General features: G+C 49.3%; 1 protein-coding gene across 3 annotated transcripts; it reads left to right on the top strand.

Moving 5' to 3' along the window:
* Positions 1–2,044: 2,044 nt before the first annotated feature.
* Positions 2,045–14,574, top strand: MTFR1L (mitochondrial fission regulator 1 like). Of its 3 annotated transcripts, XM_082833951.1 has the most exons (7): positions 2,045–2,117; positions 5,423–5,564; positions 5,988–6,092; positions 8,910–9,019; positions 9,243–9,454; positions 10,668–10,989; positions 13,052–14,574. In XM_082833951.1, the coding sequence occupies exons 2-7, from the start codon at positions 5,541–5,543 to the stop codon at positions 13,155–13,157; spliced, it is 879 nt and encodes a 292-aa protein (XP_082690077.1). In that variant the 5' UTR covers positions 2,045–2,117; positions 5,423–5,540; the 3' UTR covers positions 13,158–14,574. The 3 variants fall into 3 exon arrangements, with proteins under 3 accessions (XP_082690077.1, XP_082690078.1, XP_082690076.1); XM_082833952.1 differs by lacking the exon at positions 2,045–2,117 and having other exon boundaries at positions 2,949–5,564; positions 10,704–10,989; XM_082833950.1 differs by lacking the exon at positions 2,045–2,117 and having other exon boundaries at positions 2,949–5,564.
* Positions 14,575–14,975: the final 401 nt, after the last annotated feature.

Here is a 14,975-nt window from a genome sequence, read left to right as displayed (position 1 = left end):
AGCGCTTGGTTAAGGTCACATGCATTTCCTCATTTAATCCTCACAACAGACGTGAGGCAGATATTAACCATTCCCATTTTGCAGATGAAGGAATTGGGTCTCAGGAAAGTGAAGTGGCTTGCCCGAGGCCACTCAGTGGTAGGGTTGAGTTCAGCCTATGTCTTGAGTTTGGAGTGTTTTATCTTGCACTACACATGCCACCCCCCACCCCGTCCCCTCTCTCCCGTGTCTGTTTTCACTGAGGTGAGAAACAAAGCCTTTCAAACCAGAATGTCTTATTCCTCTCTGTTCTCCAGAGCAAATGAGGCGTGAGCCAACAAGCTCAGCCCAGTTCTTTGTGTCCCTTCTGGAAGGCGGTGCTTCCATGCGGCTTACAGGGAGGGAGGGCACCGAGCCTATCTCAGTGCTTCCAGGCACGGGTGGCAGTAGCCTGTCCCATGAGCTACCCAGTGTCAGCAGGCTCAGCCCTCCCACCTAGCAGGCTTTTCCCCTCACTCTGGTCTGGGAAGGCCGGCGGCGTGATGAGCGACCCGTACCCTGTGAAAGGTAAAGCTTGCTTGGGCTTTCTGCATCCTCACCTGATGCCTCTGCCTCACCCCCCACCTGAGCCCTGAGGCTCATGGTGGGGGAGGGCCTCAGCTGCCCTCTTTTGTCACCCCTCTGCCACTTCCCTCCCCTGTCCCCAGTGTGTCCTATAATAAAATTGGAGATTAGGGTGGTTCTAAGTGCCTTTCCTTTGAGCTGGATGTTCAGTTCTGTCCTCGGTCTCATTCCTCTGCCGGGATTGGCTTGGCAGGTGGGCAAGGGAGCATGGCTGGAATGCCTTTGGGGACTATCTTATTTGTCACCAGAAGGCTTGAGTGATTTGCTTAAAATAAATTTGTGATAGACCTAGAGGAAGAACTTACTATTTTTAGAATCTGGTGCTCTGTGTTGAGAAAGATTCTGAATTTAAACCCATCATCTTAGAAGCAGGGCCTGAGACAGGCATTAGGTAAATTTCTTTGAGGGTGTGAACTTCAGGAAAAACCTGTAAAAGAAGGATTGAAGCAGAAGGGGGAAAGGAAGAACCTTGAGCAGGGGTAGAGTCTCAAAGCCAAGCCTTGGCCAGATCGCAGGAGCAGGGCTCTAGAGCACAAACCACACTGCCAAGTTGAACTGGCCTCTTGTACCCTGTATCAGTCAGTCAGTGGTTTAGTGGGTAGGGTAACTTACCAGGTTAGGGCTTCCATTCTGAGAATGGGGCAGCTGTGAGTAGCCAACACAGCTGCTGGGGGATGGATTCACAGGTTGGGTAAAAGGGATCTTTGGGGAGAACCAAGGAAAGGCAACTAGAGTGGATTTGCAAGATCTGCCATTGCCCAGGATGGGAAAGCAATGATTAAAGCAACAATTTGTCATCCTGGAAAGAGGGCTGGACCTGAAAGTCAAATTTCATCATTTGAAATATGGTGGGGATCAGGGTGGACACAGTCTCTGACTAGGACCAGCTACATAGTTTGCAGGATCCAGTGCAAAATGAAAATGCAGGGCCCTGTTGAAGAAAACTATTTTGTTAATTTCAAGAGGTCAACAACAGGGCATTAAAGCAAGAACGGGTCAGTCTGAGCATGAGGCCTGTGTGACTGCACAGGTTCTCCCCGCCATGAAGCCCATCCGTCCCTGGCAGCTAGGACTTGCAAGCTTTGAGCCCGAAAAACTGCAGCCTTGGAGCCAGGGACAGCCACGTGCTGAAGTCAGAGGAGGGCATGTGACCCAGGCCTGGATGCCGTGGAGACAGGACCCTGGAGGTTTGAGCACGAAGAGGGAGTGGGTGAGTGAGACTGGAAGGAATGTGGGTCTCTTTCGCAATGCCTCTGGTGTCTTTCCCCATCAATCTACCCATCTGATCAACCAACTCACTGTACCGTGTGTGTGTGTGTGTGTGTGTGTGTGTGTGTGTGTGAAAGAGAGAGAGAGAGAGAGATACATAAAGGCTAAAATAAAAGAAAGCTACAAAGCACTGGAGGGCAGGAGTCAGAGAAGAGGCGCATTCTTGCTGCAGAGAAGACTGTAGAGGGTCTTGGCTGGGAAGCATGAACTGTGAAGGCACCAGGGCGAGATGAGGCAACCAAGCAGTAAGTCTGGGGCCTTGAACGCCAGAGGGAGGATTCTGAAGTTTGCACTAGGGGTGGGGACAGCAGTCACCGATCAATTGGGGGGCCGAATAGCAACTCAGACCCCTTCCAGAAGTCGCTTCGGGACTAAGCGCGGAGAGCGCCAAGGAGGCCGAGACCAGCGGCGGATGAGACCAGGCAGGCCTCAGGGATCTCCAAGCGCAATCAGCTTTTCCCCAGGGCTTTGACAGGCTGGGGCGCGGCCTCGGGTGGGCGTGCCTCCTCCCTCGGGATCGGCAAGTGCGCCCCCCCCCCCGCCCCCGGCAGAGCCCTCGCTCGCCCCGCCCCCAGCAGGGCCCGCCTTCCTAGGGCGAGCGTCGCCGCGGCTCGGTGCGCAGCTGCTAGGGATCGCTTCCGGGGGGCGGGTCAGCGGAAGTGAGGGTGGTTGAGGCTGGGCGGCCCGCTGTGGTAGGAGGGGCCGTGAGGTGAGTGAGTCCGGAGCTGCAGTGTGAGGTGAGACTAGGTCCGAGCGCCGCCCCGGAGCGGGAGCGCGGCCTTCCGGCCCGGCTGTCGCGCGGCCTAGTGCCGGGCGCTGTGCGGTGCCGGTGGCTGCTGTGCCCGCGCCGGTTCTCGCGGGAGCCCGTGTCGTCCGCCTCACTATGTCAGGGGGGAAACTGAGTCCCCAGGGGCAGTTGCTCGCCCGAGTCACCCAGCTGCACCAGAGGCTTCTCGTTTCGGCCGCCTCCTCGCTCCTTCCGGGACCCGGCCCCGGGCCTGTGGGTCCAAGGGCCGCCCGAGCTGCGGCGAAAACTTGGCCGACCTTGGCCCTGTCGGGTCGGGCTGTTGCGGGGGAGGGGAGGCGTGTCCCGGGCAAGGTCCTCGCGGCGGCTCCCCCGGCGCAGAACTGCGCTGAGCGCGGCGACCTCGGCGGGGACCGGGGTGATGCGGCCAGGCCCCGCTCGGGAGGCGCTGCGTCTCCGGCGGGGGACCGCGTGTAAACACTGGGGCAGCAGCGTCGGAAGGGGCAGTGCGCGCGCAGAGGTGGTGGGAACCAGCCGGCGCAGCCAGCGAGCTGGGGGCGTCTTCTAGCCAGACGCTTGTGGAGGGTTCAAGGCTAAGTCGGCGTTCTCGTTGGTCCGTGTCTTAACTGAACAAATGCTCGAGTGCCTGCTGTGTACTGAGCGAGCGCTGGGCTGTGCCTGGGAAGTCCCCGCCCTTCGGACAAACTGCACAGCACACCGTTACCTAGTTACTGCTGCTCGAAGGAAACGCGGGGTGCCGGGCGGAGAAGGGGAGGCGATGCTTGAGTTGAGCTCCAGAAATGATTAAGGATGAGCTTGGAGAAGGGGGTGCTGGTGTTTCGAGCAGAGGCAATAGTGTGGACAAGGCCAGCGTGGCTGGAGGGCAAGGCTAAAGCAGGTGTGGCTGTGAAGTGTGCAGGGACCGGAGTGGACAGGCCTTGTAGGCTGCGGGGAGTTGGGTACACAGGGCAGAGAAAGATGAGGTTGGGCCTGATTGGGGACGGCCTGCTGGCCATGCTGAGGAGTCTAGACGTTATCCTCTTGGCTCTAGCAAGCATAGGGGGTTTGAAGCATGGCAGGGATATGATTAGCACTGTGTTCTAGAGAGATTCCCCTGGCTGTCGTGTGAGGGTTAGGCCCAGCTGAGTTTGGAGGTAAGTTTGGAGAGGAAGTGGCTGCAGTGACTAAAGTGAGAAACACAGGGAAACAGTGTTGTATGGAGCTTGTGGCAGCCACTGAAATTCAGCAAAGAGCCCGGCACACAAAAGGACTTTGATAAAAGGCTTGAATTTGCTGAGAAGATGGAGCCCGTGCAGGAGGCAGCAGGTTCTGCAGACTTTCTACTGCCGTGACCACTGAGTGACCTTAAACCAGTCCCTTCCTCTCTCTAGCTTCTTTTTCTCATGTATTGTAAAGTGAGTGAGTGATACCTCCTCTCCTAGCGGTAGAAGAGAGACCCTCCAAGGGAGGTTTCCAGAAAGAGCTGCTTCGGTCAGCGCAGCCCAGCCCCTCTTCAGAGGCTGCCCTTGGCTCCCCAGTGACTTCTTACCCAGGACATTCCCAGCCCTTGAACACCGCACCCCACCCCCCACCATCTACCTTTGCGGCCTTACCATACTCTGCTCTTTACATCTCTCTTCACATTCCTTTCCTAGACCTGTGGTGGTGTTGCTGTTTTCCTTCCCTTCTTACCCCCTCTGAAGTCACCTTGCGGCCTTGGGGCCGGGGGCTGAACTCACCTGGCCACCTGCCTGGTGTGCCTTTCTTAAGCAGTGATATTCAGTCTCTGCTAGAATTATGTATTCAGGTCCTATCTCTCGTCTAGATTATGAGTTCCTTGAGAGCATGGCTGTGTCTTACTCCTTCCATAGCCCCTACAGTGCCCAGCACAGGGCCTGGCACAGAGTGAGTATTGTTGGTGTTTGATGAACAAGGGACTGAATGAGCTCATTGACTGCAGCTGCTCACCATGCAAGGGCAGCTGTGAGGAATCCAGTCAGCAGCAACTCCACCCATCTGTCTTGCTTTAACAGTTCATTAAGTACTTTAAAATCCCGTTTCACTGATTGACTCTTAAGGTAACTTAGAGTGGCAGCTCTTCCTGTCATCTTTTTACAGATGGAGAAACCAACATTCAGAAAGTTCATGTGACTTGCCTGTGGCTACTAAGCCAGTAGATGGCTGAGCCAGGATAAACACTTGGCTCTTTTCCCCTGTAGCCCAGTAGACAGTTTGGCTACCGGTGGTTGGCTGTTCTTTGTACTGTTGTCTGTTTTACCTCTTCCCCTTATGGGGGCCCAGCAGCGCTAGGCTGGGTAGCACATGCTGGCCTTTTTACATCTTATCCCCAGGAATGAATGTTGGGCTTGGATGGTACCTACAACTCTGGCTTTCCCATGAGCTTTTTTAACTTCCAAAGGGTTCTGTTTAATCTTAAGAAGTTTGCTTGTTGTTTTCTCTTTCTTATCAACTTAAAAAAAAATTTTTTTTATTATAGTTGATTTACAATGTCATGTTTCTGGTGTACAGCACAGTGATTCAGTTATACGTATATATTCTTTAGAAGTTTTGCCTCAGGAAACCTAAGGGCTCAGGAAGGCTCCCAGGGTTGGCCAAGCTTGTATAGCGAATCTGAAATAGAACCTTTAAGGGTCTGGATTTGTTGTTGGGTGAGGGAAGCCTCTTCGGCTGGTTTTCTCCCCCTGTGAAATGTCAGAGAAGCCTCAGCGTTAGTCATGGCTCTGCATGGCGTTTTGTGGGGCTTGTGTGGTGGCCACTGAGTCTCCTGTGGGGGGTCTTTCACAGGAAGAGGAGTCTGGTTCCTTAAGATGGCCTGATATGAAGGCGTCACGCCTCCTGCGTCCCCAAGCCTCCAGAGCTGCCCTGTGGCTGCCTTGTCCTTCAAGTGCAGGAGCCAGTCGAAATGTCGGGAATGGAAGCCAGTGTGGTAAGGGGCATTCCCAGGGCAAGGGTGTGGTGGGGAAGGTTAAGCACTGGACCTGCTGCAGTTCTGAGATTCTCAAGTTAATTCTTCCCCAACCCAGGCCTGGAATTGAAGGGTCCTCCCTTCCATCCCCTCCCCCAAGGCAGAACCAACTATGATCTTGGGGCAGTTAAGGAGTCAATGTGTTTCCATCATTCTGTGCAGAGGGAAGGGAGGGCAGCCTGGCTGATCCCTACACCCGGCTAATTCCTCACCCTTTCACTGGACCCTCCCAGCATTGACTGTGCCTCGACAGCAGCAGGTGTCCCCTTAGGTGGCTGGCCAAGGTGAAGGTTGGCCCCTGCTAAAGGGGACAAGGGGAGAGGATGGGGACAGTAGTTGGATGTTCTCTGAGGTTGTGGCCGTCCCTGTCTCTTTCTGCTCTAGACCATCCCAATCTGGCAAAACAAGCCGCATGGGGCTGCTCGAAGTGTAGTGAGAAGAATCGGGACCAACCTGCCCCTGAAGCCATGTCCCCGGGCATCCTTTGAGGTAAGTGAGCTGGAAGGGCAGACAGAGTAGAGGCTCAGAGTGTATGGGAGGCTGGTGCTGCTTCTGTGCCTCAGACTCCTTGGCGTTGCCAAGGCAGGTTGCTTTCCTGGTCACTTCTTCTAGCTACCTATTTTCAGTGTTTCCCTGAGGCCATTATGCCCCATCCTCTTCCTTCTGGCCAAGTCTAACCATTCCTTTACTGGGCTATTTCAGTCTCACCTCTGTGCCTAGGGGGCCTTTAGTACCCACTCTGCAGCACAGATTCTTGTCTGGCCCAAGTAAGACCCCTCGTGCAGTGGAAAGCTAAGTAACTTTATTAGTCCCAGCTGCCTCCCTCTGAGAGCTAATGGTTAAGCATCAGCTCCAGGATAGATGGTTAAGGTGTGTGCATTTGGGGAGCTGGGACACAAAAGAGATACTTCAGCTTTCTGCCTACACAAAGGAGACAGAAATATATGCCTGAAAGGATGTGGGCCCAGGGCGAAACAAAAATGAAGGAGCTGAGTTTGTATGTCACATGGCTGAGCTGCAAAGTCTGTGTAGGAGCTTGATCTGGAGTCTCTGAATTGGTGTCAGGGTTGGTATTAGTCAGGAGTGGGTTGCGGGGGTGTTGTCCCTTGACCCAGATTGCCAGTTACTGTGTAGGGCAGGAAGTGGCCCTAGCTGCCTTAAGCATCAGGAGCAAAGGGAAGGACAGCTAGGGAGTGTGAGTCTGTCAGGGTTGCCCCCACGCTCGGCTGTAGCCCCTCCAGTCCTTTGCCTGCACGCTGCTGGGCAGAGATGATCAAGGGCACGGGCTCCCATGGAGCAGGAGTAGTATTAGTAATACTAGCTAACATTTACTGAGCCCATACAATGTGCCAGGCTCTGTGCTAAGTACTTTATATATATGTTAACTCATTTAATTGCCAATAGCAGAGGAGCACTCTGGGTAATCAAGGAAAGCAGATGGAGGCTTCCCCTAAATGGCCCATCTTAGCATTAGCTCCTGGGTCAGTGGAAGTCTTCCTCTGTAACCCTGGAGTATCACTTCACTCCTGCGAGACCCAGGTTCCCTATCAAAAAGCCAGAGCTATCAACTCCTGATCTACCTACCAAACAGTCTATAACAGAAACATCTGAATTTAACTCATGTATAGGTGGATTTTTGAGAAATTATCTCTAGATTTGTTGTAAATTGATTACTTTAAATATTTGAAGGGAATCTTGCTGATTTATTATTCTTTAATTTACCCATATAAAAATATTAAATTATGAAAAGTAAAAAAGGAGAAAGGGAAACAAATTACCTATAATCACACAGTCATGGCACAATAACTGTTAATGTTTTAGTGTAGTTCTTTTCAATCTTTTTCTAAATGCATGGTTCTTTCTTTGTTGTAATCAGTAAGTACATAATTGAACCTTCCAAATTTTTCATTTAACACGGTGTCACTCAGTCTCTCTGTTCCCTAGTTGTTCATTTGGGTGAAGGAGCAATTTAAGGAGTTACATTATGATTCCTTTTGTATAATTATTTTTTTATTTAAATCTAAATAGTCAGATTATCACGTTTGCTTCTAACAGTGTTTGTTGCCTTAACATGTAGATCCCAGTTAGCTACAAAGGTGTTGTAAGGAGCTTGCCAGGAGAGATTTCCTGTTGCTGTAACAGATTGTCCATGTCCTTGCACCTGTATTCTCACAACCAGAAGGCAAGACGCTCTTAGGCCGTGGGCATCTGTTAAAAAGTAACTCTGGCCAGTACCACTGAAGACCCCTTTGCTCTAGCCAGGGGTCAGCAGAGAGCCAGAGAGTAAATATTAGTTTGGCCAAAAAGTTCATTGGGTTAGTGAATACATTCAATAACGTTCTTGGTGAAAATGAAAAATGTCATTTATTTTTTACTTAAAACCGAACTAGGGCTTCCCTGGTGGCACAGCGGTTAAGAATCTGCCTGCTAATGCAGGGGACACAGGTTCGATCCCTGGCCCTGGAAGGTCCCACATGCTGCGGAGCAACTAAGCCCGTGCGCCACAACTACTGAGCCTGCACTCTAGAGCCTGTGAGCCACAGCTGCTGAGCCCACGTGGCACAACTACTGAAGCCCGCGCGCCTAGAGCCCGTGCTCTGCAACAAGAGAAGCCACGACAATGAGAAACCCGCGCACCACAATGAAGAGTAGCCTCCACTCACCACAACTAGAGAAAGCCCACGCAAAGCAACAAAGACCCAACACAGCCAAAAAATAAATAAATTTAAAAAAAAAAAAAGAACTTTTTGGCCAACCAGTATTTTAGGCTCTGAGCCATATTGCTCTCCATTACAACTACTTACTTCTGCTGTTATAGCTTAAAAGCCACCACAGATGATACTTAAACAAATGGGTATGACCATTTTTCCAGTAAAACACTGTATGTAAAAACAGGTCCCATCCCTGCTCTTGGCCACCGTGCTTTGCTTGGAGGATACAACACGCTCATGACTGGTCTCTGCACCTTCCCATCCAGTAGCCAGAGTAATCTTTTAAAACCTCAAATCTGATCCTTACTTGTACTCAGAATCTTCCAGTGGCTCATTATTGATCTTAGAATCAAGCTCCTAATTCACTTTCCAGTCTCTCCCAACTCCCCACCCCACCAATCCAATTCCAGCCATGCTGAATTACTTGAAATTTCACAGACTCTTGCTTCTGGCCTCTTATTCAAGCTATTTCCAACTGGGACCTCCTCTACGAAGACTTCCCTACACATTAGGTGTTCCTCCTTTGTATTTTGCTCAGTCTCCAGTTGTTTCATCATGAAGGCAGTAAATGTTGATGAATTTTGCTTCCCTACAGACCCTGCCCAACATCTCTGACCTCTGTCTGAGGGATGTGCCCCCAGTTCCTACTCTGGCTGACATCGCCTGGATTGCTGCGGATGAAGAGGAGACTTATGCCCGGGTCAGGTAGCAGAGGCAATAGCCTACCAGCTGGGGAATGAAAAGCTTCTTCCCAGATGAGGTGGTAGGCAGCAGGAAGAGTGAGAGGTGGAGGGCAACAGAAATGAGAGCTGTGGGCTCAGAGTGGGAGCAGAACCTGGCTGTATTACTCGTGTAGGAGTGGTTGAAGGAATTTTGGAAGCAGTGCAGTGGCCCGCTCTCTCTGACACACTGTCTTTCCCTGGTCCAGGAGCGATACACGCCCCCTGAGGCACACCTGGAAGCCCAGCCCTCTGATCGTCATTCAGCGCAATGCCTCAGTGCCCAACCTCCGTGGGTCGGAGGAGAGGCTCCTGGCCTTGAAGAAGCCAGCCCTGCCAGCCCTCAGCCGCACCACAGAGCTGCAGGAGGAGCTGAGCCACCTGCGCAGCCAGATTGCTAAAATAGTGGCAGCTGATGCAGGTAAGAGCCCCTGAGCTAGGACCAGGATATAGCAGGCTGTTCCTTTTTGCTTAGGTTTTGGACAGGATAGGGATAAGGATGGTCCTTGGTTCGGGGTGTTTGGGCCTAGGGCTCTGAGGTTGCCATGAGGCCTGGCTAGCCTGTTACAATCTTTGGATGGTTTCCGTCAGCCATTTTGGGGCTGACTGGTTGGGTTAGGAACAAAATCTTCACTTAACCTGGGGCCCCAGGCAGATTCCCCGCCTTGGCCACAAAAACCAACACTCTCTTCCAAGTGTCTTTAAGATCATGTCTTCCATGAGCGCTCATGGCTTTCCTTTTCAATATGAGAAATAAGCATTCCCTACAACTAAGAGACATTCCTCTTTGTAAGCACCTATCTCCCCTTTCCTTGCCTTTTCCAGCAGAGACCCTCCACCCATTCCTCCACCTTTCTGTCTGCAGTTAAGGCAGAACCACTGGAAATGAATGGGATGACCAGATGCAGGAAATACTAACAGGTGGATCTCTCCCAAGGTGCTCAGTGTTTAACCCTCATATTCCTCCCATTCTCAGTTTTGCTCCTCACTGACTCGTAGTCATAGCTCCCAAACCTTGTCAGTTGGTAGAACACATAAAAATCACGGTGTTCTCTTTGAAATCTTCATGTATTTAATTCCCTCATATGGCAGTTTTATAGAGGAAATGGACCTGAATTTTCCATTTATATTTGTTGGCTACTTTTTTGTCCCTAGAATGTTCCCTAGAAACTTAGAAATTGAGGAAATTCTATCCATTAAAATCTGGGCACTAGGAGGACCATCACCACTCTGGCTTTTTGCTTCAGAACAATTCTTTCAGTCACAGATAGCTGGATTCAAAGGAGCACAGTCAGAAGCACTGGCCTAATTAGAGAAAAGGACAAATTCAGGCCTTGGTTCTGCACTGTTGCTTCAGTCTAAAGAGTGCTGTCACTCCACAGCCCACTGCAGAATGGGAGCTTTTAGGAGGCAAGGCCCTTATGGGGTGGTTTTCTTCTGCCCTCCTGGAACACTGGAAGAGCCCAGTACTGCTACATCTTCTTGAGATCCTGAGAGGGGAAGGTAGTGGAGGAACCCAGGATGTCATGGTGTCAGCGTAGGAAATGAATGTTTGGTAGGCAGTGCTTGCAGGGAGATGTAACTGCTGTATTTTAGCCCCAATGTCCATCCATGCCTATTGTTTTCTCTTTCAGCTTCGGCTTCATTAACGCCAGATTTCTTATCTCCAGGAAGTTCAAATGTCTCTTCTCCCTTACCTTGTTTTGGATCCTCATTCCACTCTACAACTTCCTTTGTCATTAGTGACATCACCGAGGAGACCGAGGTAGAGGTCCCTGAGCTTCCATCAGTCCCCCTGCTTTGTTCTGCCAGCCCTGAATGTTGCAAACCAGAACACAAGGCTACCTGCAGCTCGTCTGAAGAAGATGACTGCGTCTCTCTGTCCAAGGCCAGCAGCTTTGCAGATATGATGGGTATCCTAAAGGACTTTCACCGGGTGAAGCAGAGCCAAGATCTGTAAGTGTATTATAAGGAGCTGTGATGATCTGTTTATTGTTTAAGTTGCCTGTGGCCAATTATCTAATAGAAAGTACTTACATAGTAAGTCCTCAATAGTAGTCATGTGTTATTTCATTCACAAAGCTTGCTGCCTGCTTGCTAGTGCCTGGGTCCCCAGTTTGAGGAAAGAGCAACACTTTACATTTGGTTGGGGTGACCTAACCCAACCAAATGTTGTTAGACTAATAGGGATTTTACAAGAAGGCTCATCTAATCCAGCTTCTGTCCCCCAGAGGGGCTTCACCACTTCAGTTTTCATACTGCTAGTGACAAGTGTCCCCATGCCCCACCCTTCAAAACATAATTGCGTAATAGTTATTTTAGTATCTCAAAAAAGTAGACTTATTTGGTGAAAGGAACATTTCCTTTAAACACAGTGGTCCATTATTCAAACCAGCCCTGCAAATTCAGAGATTTATGAACAAGGTTTTTGAGACTCCTAGGTAGTTCCTAAACCTGGCTGCCTATCAGAATTGCTCAGATTTATTTAAAAAAATACACCTTAAACTTAACAAAGCAGAACCCCCAAGGAGTAGAGCTCTAGGTGTTTCTGATGTCAGTGTAAGGGGATGTGGGAAATACCTACCATGAGAAACTCATCTAGCAGAGAAGCCCTAGAGCTCCAGCCTGAGGGAGTCACCACCTTGCAGTGTTTCCCTACCGCACAGCACATACCAGAAGAGCTTATTCAAATGCAGGTTCCTGGGCATTGAAATATTTGACATCCAGACCTCAAAATCCAGAGGCCAGATGTGCAGCTGTATTTGTTAATGCAGTTAAAAAGCTGTTTTGGGGGGTGGGGAGGTGAGGGCTGTCTCCTGAGCTGACGAAGTTCCTCTTAAAGGAATAGTGACTCACCTCGCACAAGGATCCTTTTGTGGCCCCATTTTCTTCTGAAAACTAGACAAGGGTCCTGGTAGTCGATTCTGTAGGAAAGTTACTTTTACCTTCCTTCTCTGGCCATACGGACCCGCAGTTCTTTGGTCTCCTGCATTCCCAAATTCAGCTGCTGCTGCTGCCTTGGGGCCACACTGAGCCTTTTTCTTCTGGTCAATGTTTTATAGATTGGACTCTCCAACTTTCTTATACCTGCCTCTTGTACCATATTAGATCTGTGACCCCCTACTGCCAAGCCCTTCCTCTCACTTGTGTCCTGGGCCCTTTCCTCCTTTGTTGATAGAAGGAGCTGGGGGTTGATGACTAAGGAGCTGGCTTGATGACTAAGAACGGGAAAGTAGCGCCATCTTCAGGGTTCAGAAATGTGACAGACTGAAGGCAGTTCCTCTTTTTGTTTTCAAGGTTTAATAATCAATCTTGGCCTTTACATCTAGCATAATGACCAATAAAATGCTTTCATGAGGATGTATGTATGTAAGAGTTCACTAGAATTTCAAGCAACTATTTTCCAGGAAAATACCTGATGTTATCAGGTAATTTGAACCTACCCTAATCTGAAACTGGTTTTGTTCCCACGGGTCCCTTATGATGTGAACATTTTACTATAAATTCTGGATTGCTTATAAAAAACCTCTCAGTTTCCCTGACAGGGAGACGAGGTAATAGTAAATCCTCAGCACACCTTTTCCTCAGAACGAATAAATGTCAGAAAAGCCAAGAGTCATCAGTCATTTCCCCTGCTGACCTGGGGAAATGCTACTAAGAAAAGATAGGGCCAGAAGGTGGGAGCAGAAGCTTAGCCGCCACAGGCCAATACCAACAGGTTTGCCCACATTTTGTAGCCATTTTAGGAAACAGCAAAGCCATGTCTAGTTAAGAGATGAGATTTGTAACCAGCAAGCTTGGTTTTGAACTGTGGATTCACCACTTACTGAGTGACTAATGACTTTGGGTAAATTCATAACCTCAATGTGCTTCAGTTTCCTCACCTGTAAAAGGATTGTAGTAGCTCCTACCTCATAAGAGTGTTGTGAGGATTAAATGAGATTGTATTCCAACACACAAAACACTGCCCAGGGCAGAGTAAGTACTCAATAAATACAAGCTATTATTGTGTCTCTAGGAACCGGAGTTTATTGAAGGAGGAAGACCCAGCCCTCCTTATCTCTGAGGTCCTAAGGAGGAAGTTTGCGCTGAAGGAAGAAGATATCAGTAGAAAAGGAAACTGATGGCACTCAGCTCTGCAAACTCAGTCTCATGCTCCTGGAATTCTTCCAATAGCTGCCTTCCTCACTGCAGATGTTTCTGCCTCTCAGTTAGAAATCTTCTGCAACAGTCTGGCCAAAAGCTAGAGCTTGGACTAAGAGAAGAGCTGCATTACATGTTTTCTGTACTTCAAACCTTAGCAGAAGCTGCCTGTTTTGAGCTGAGACACGTTACAGGTAATTGTGTAGGTTGGAATGTCCCAGTTTAAAGGGTGAGATAGAAGTTTCTGGTTTTTCCTTGCCCCTGTGTGAAAATAGGTCCTAAATGAATGACTGACTTCACTGCACTAGACCCCATAACTGGTCTCACTGAACACTTTGTGCCCAGCTGTCACTCTCAGCCAGTTCCTTGCAGCAGAGCAGGGCTGAGGGGAGGGGGCTATGTTTATGTACATGTTCACAGGGCAGGGAAAATCTTATGCTGCTCCATCATGAACTGACACCAGTGCCCAGCAATCACTCTCTCCCCCTTCTCTGTCCAACACCTACATGTAGAGGTCGAGCCACTGGACCAGCTGACACTTGGGCTACTGGGAGGCCTGGGCTGTTTTTTCTTAAATATATTTTGTAATACTGTACAACCAAATCTACCCTCCAAGGCCCTGGGCCCTCATTGGTTCCACTAATTGAAAGCTCTTTCTCTTCCATGGACTTTAGTGTAAGTCCAGTAGGAAAGAGAAATGGAGATGGGAAAGAGAGTACCATCCTTCTTCCAGGCCCTTGACTGCTCCTTTGCATTGGGCCAAGGTTCGTACCTACCACACCATGCATGACTCAGATGCCCTCAGGTCCCTTTTCTCTACAGTATGTATCCTGTGTGTGTTTGGGTTGAAGCACTACCTGACATTAAAGGAAGGATTTGGAGAGATATTGCATTTGCTGTGTCCATCTCTGAGTCGTGATCACCCAGTATCTCCCACAGGTATAGAATTTCTATTAATTTTAAGGTATATGAACTTCTTTAAACAGGTTCCTGGCTTCCCCTTGCCTTTAGAAGAGAAGGCTTCCCTAGGGAGCTTCTTATCTCTTTCTTCACAGAGAGATTTTGCCCTAACCTTTCAAACCCGGTCCCGTCTTATAACTTGCAAGCTTGCCCCCCAGAGGCTTATTTTTAAGCCTCTTAGGTACCACACCTGCAACATGGGAAACTGCCACCTAGTGGATGTCTTGAGTAGAACACAAGTCAAATTAGACGTGTTCAGACCCATGGCAATGACAGCAGAGTTGCGTTTTCAAAAATAAAATTGGTAAGTTTTAATTACCAGCAGAGCCAGCTTTGTAAACATTTATTTGGATTCATAGTTTTACAATGGGAGTTCTCTCCCACCTTGTAGTAGAAGAATGATATAGTCCCATTTAGATCGTTATATAGGTCAGCCTTTTTTAGGGAGATGTTTAAACATATAGTATATAACTTTAAAATGCTGTAAAGTTACCACCAAAATAAAATAACAAAACTACCTAATCATCTACCTCTCTCTCTATCCTCCCTGCCCCTGTACACCTGGGTCTAGGAGATTTGCCTTATCAATCACTCAAAAAAGTGTCAAGAATAATGGTCACAGCTTAGGTCGCATGGGTAAGATTACAGCCAGAGATTAAAAGAAAGACCACACATCCATAAAAAGCAGTATCCCAGTCAGGCATCTGAAAGGGCAAAGAGGTGGCTCTGTGCAGGCTGAGTAGCAGGCTCTTCAGTGGAGAGATGAGCACCTGCCCTGCCTCCTCAGTGTTCACCATAGACTCATGCAGGGAATATACCAGCCACCTCCTCCTCAGGGA

Source organism: Leucopleurus acutus (assembly GCF_964270905.1).
Source record: "Leucopleurus acutus genome assembly, chromosome: 2".
NCBI lineage: Eukaryota > Metazoa > Chordata > Mammalia > Artiodactyla > Delphinidae > Leucopleurus > Leucopleurus acutus.
Note: the sequence above shows the minus strand (reverse complement) of the source record. Positions and strands in the feature narration are given on the sequence as shown.

Bases quoted from the DNA above. Each gene is read 5' to 3' on its own strand.
- MTFR1L (XM_082833951.1), top strand. From the start codon at position 5,541: ATGTCGGGAATGGAAGCCAGTGTG. The intron at 5,565-5,987 runs GTAAGGGGCATT...TTTCTGCTCTAG, and splicing joins CGGGAATGGAAGCCAGTGTG to ACCATCCCAATCTGGCAAAA. The intron at 6,093-8,909 runs GTAAGTGAGCTG...GCTTCCCTACAG, and splicing joins GTCCCCGGGCATCCTTTGAG to ACCCTGCCCAACATCTCTGA.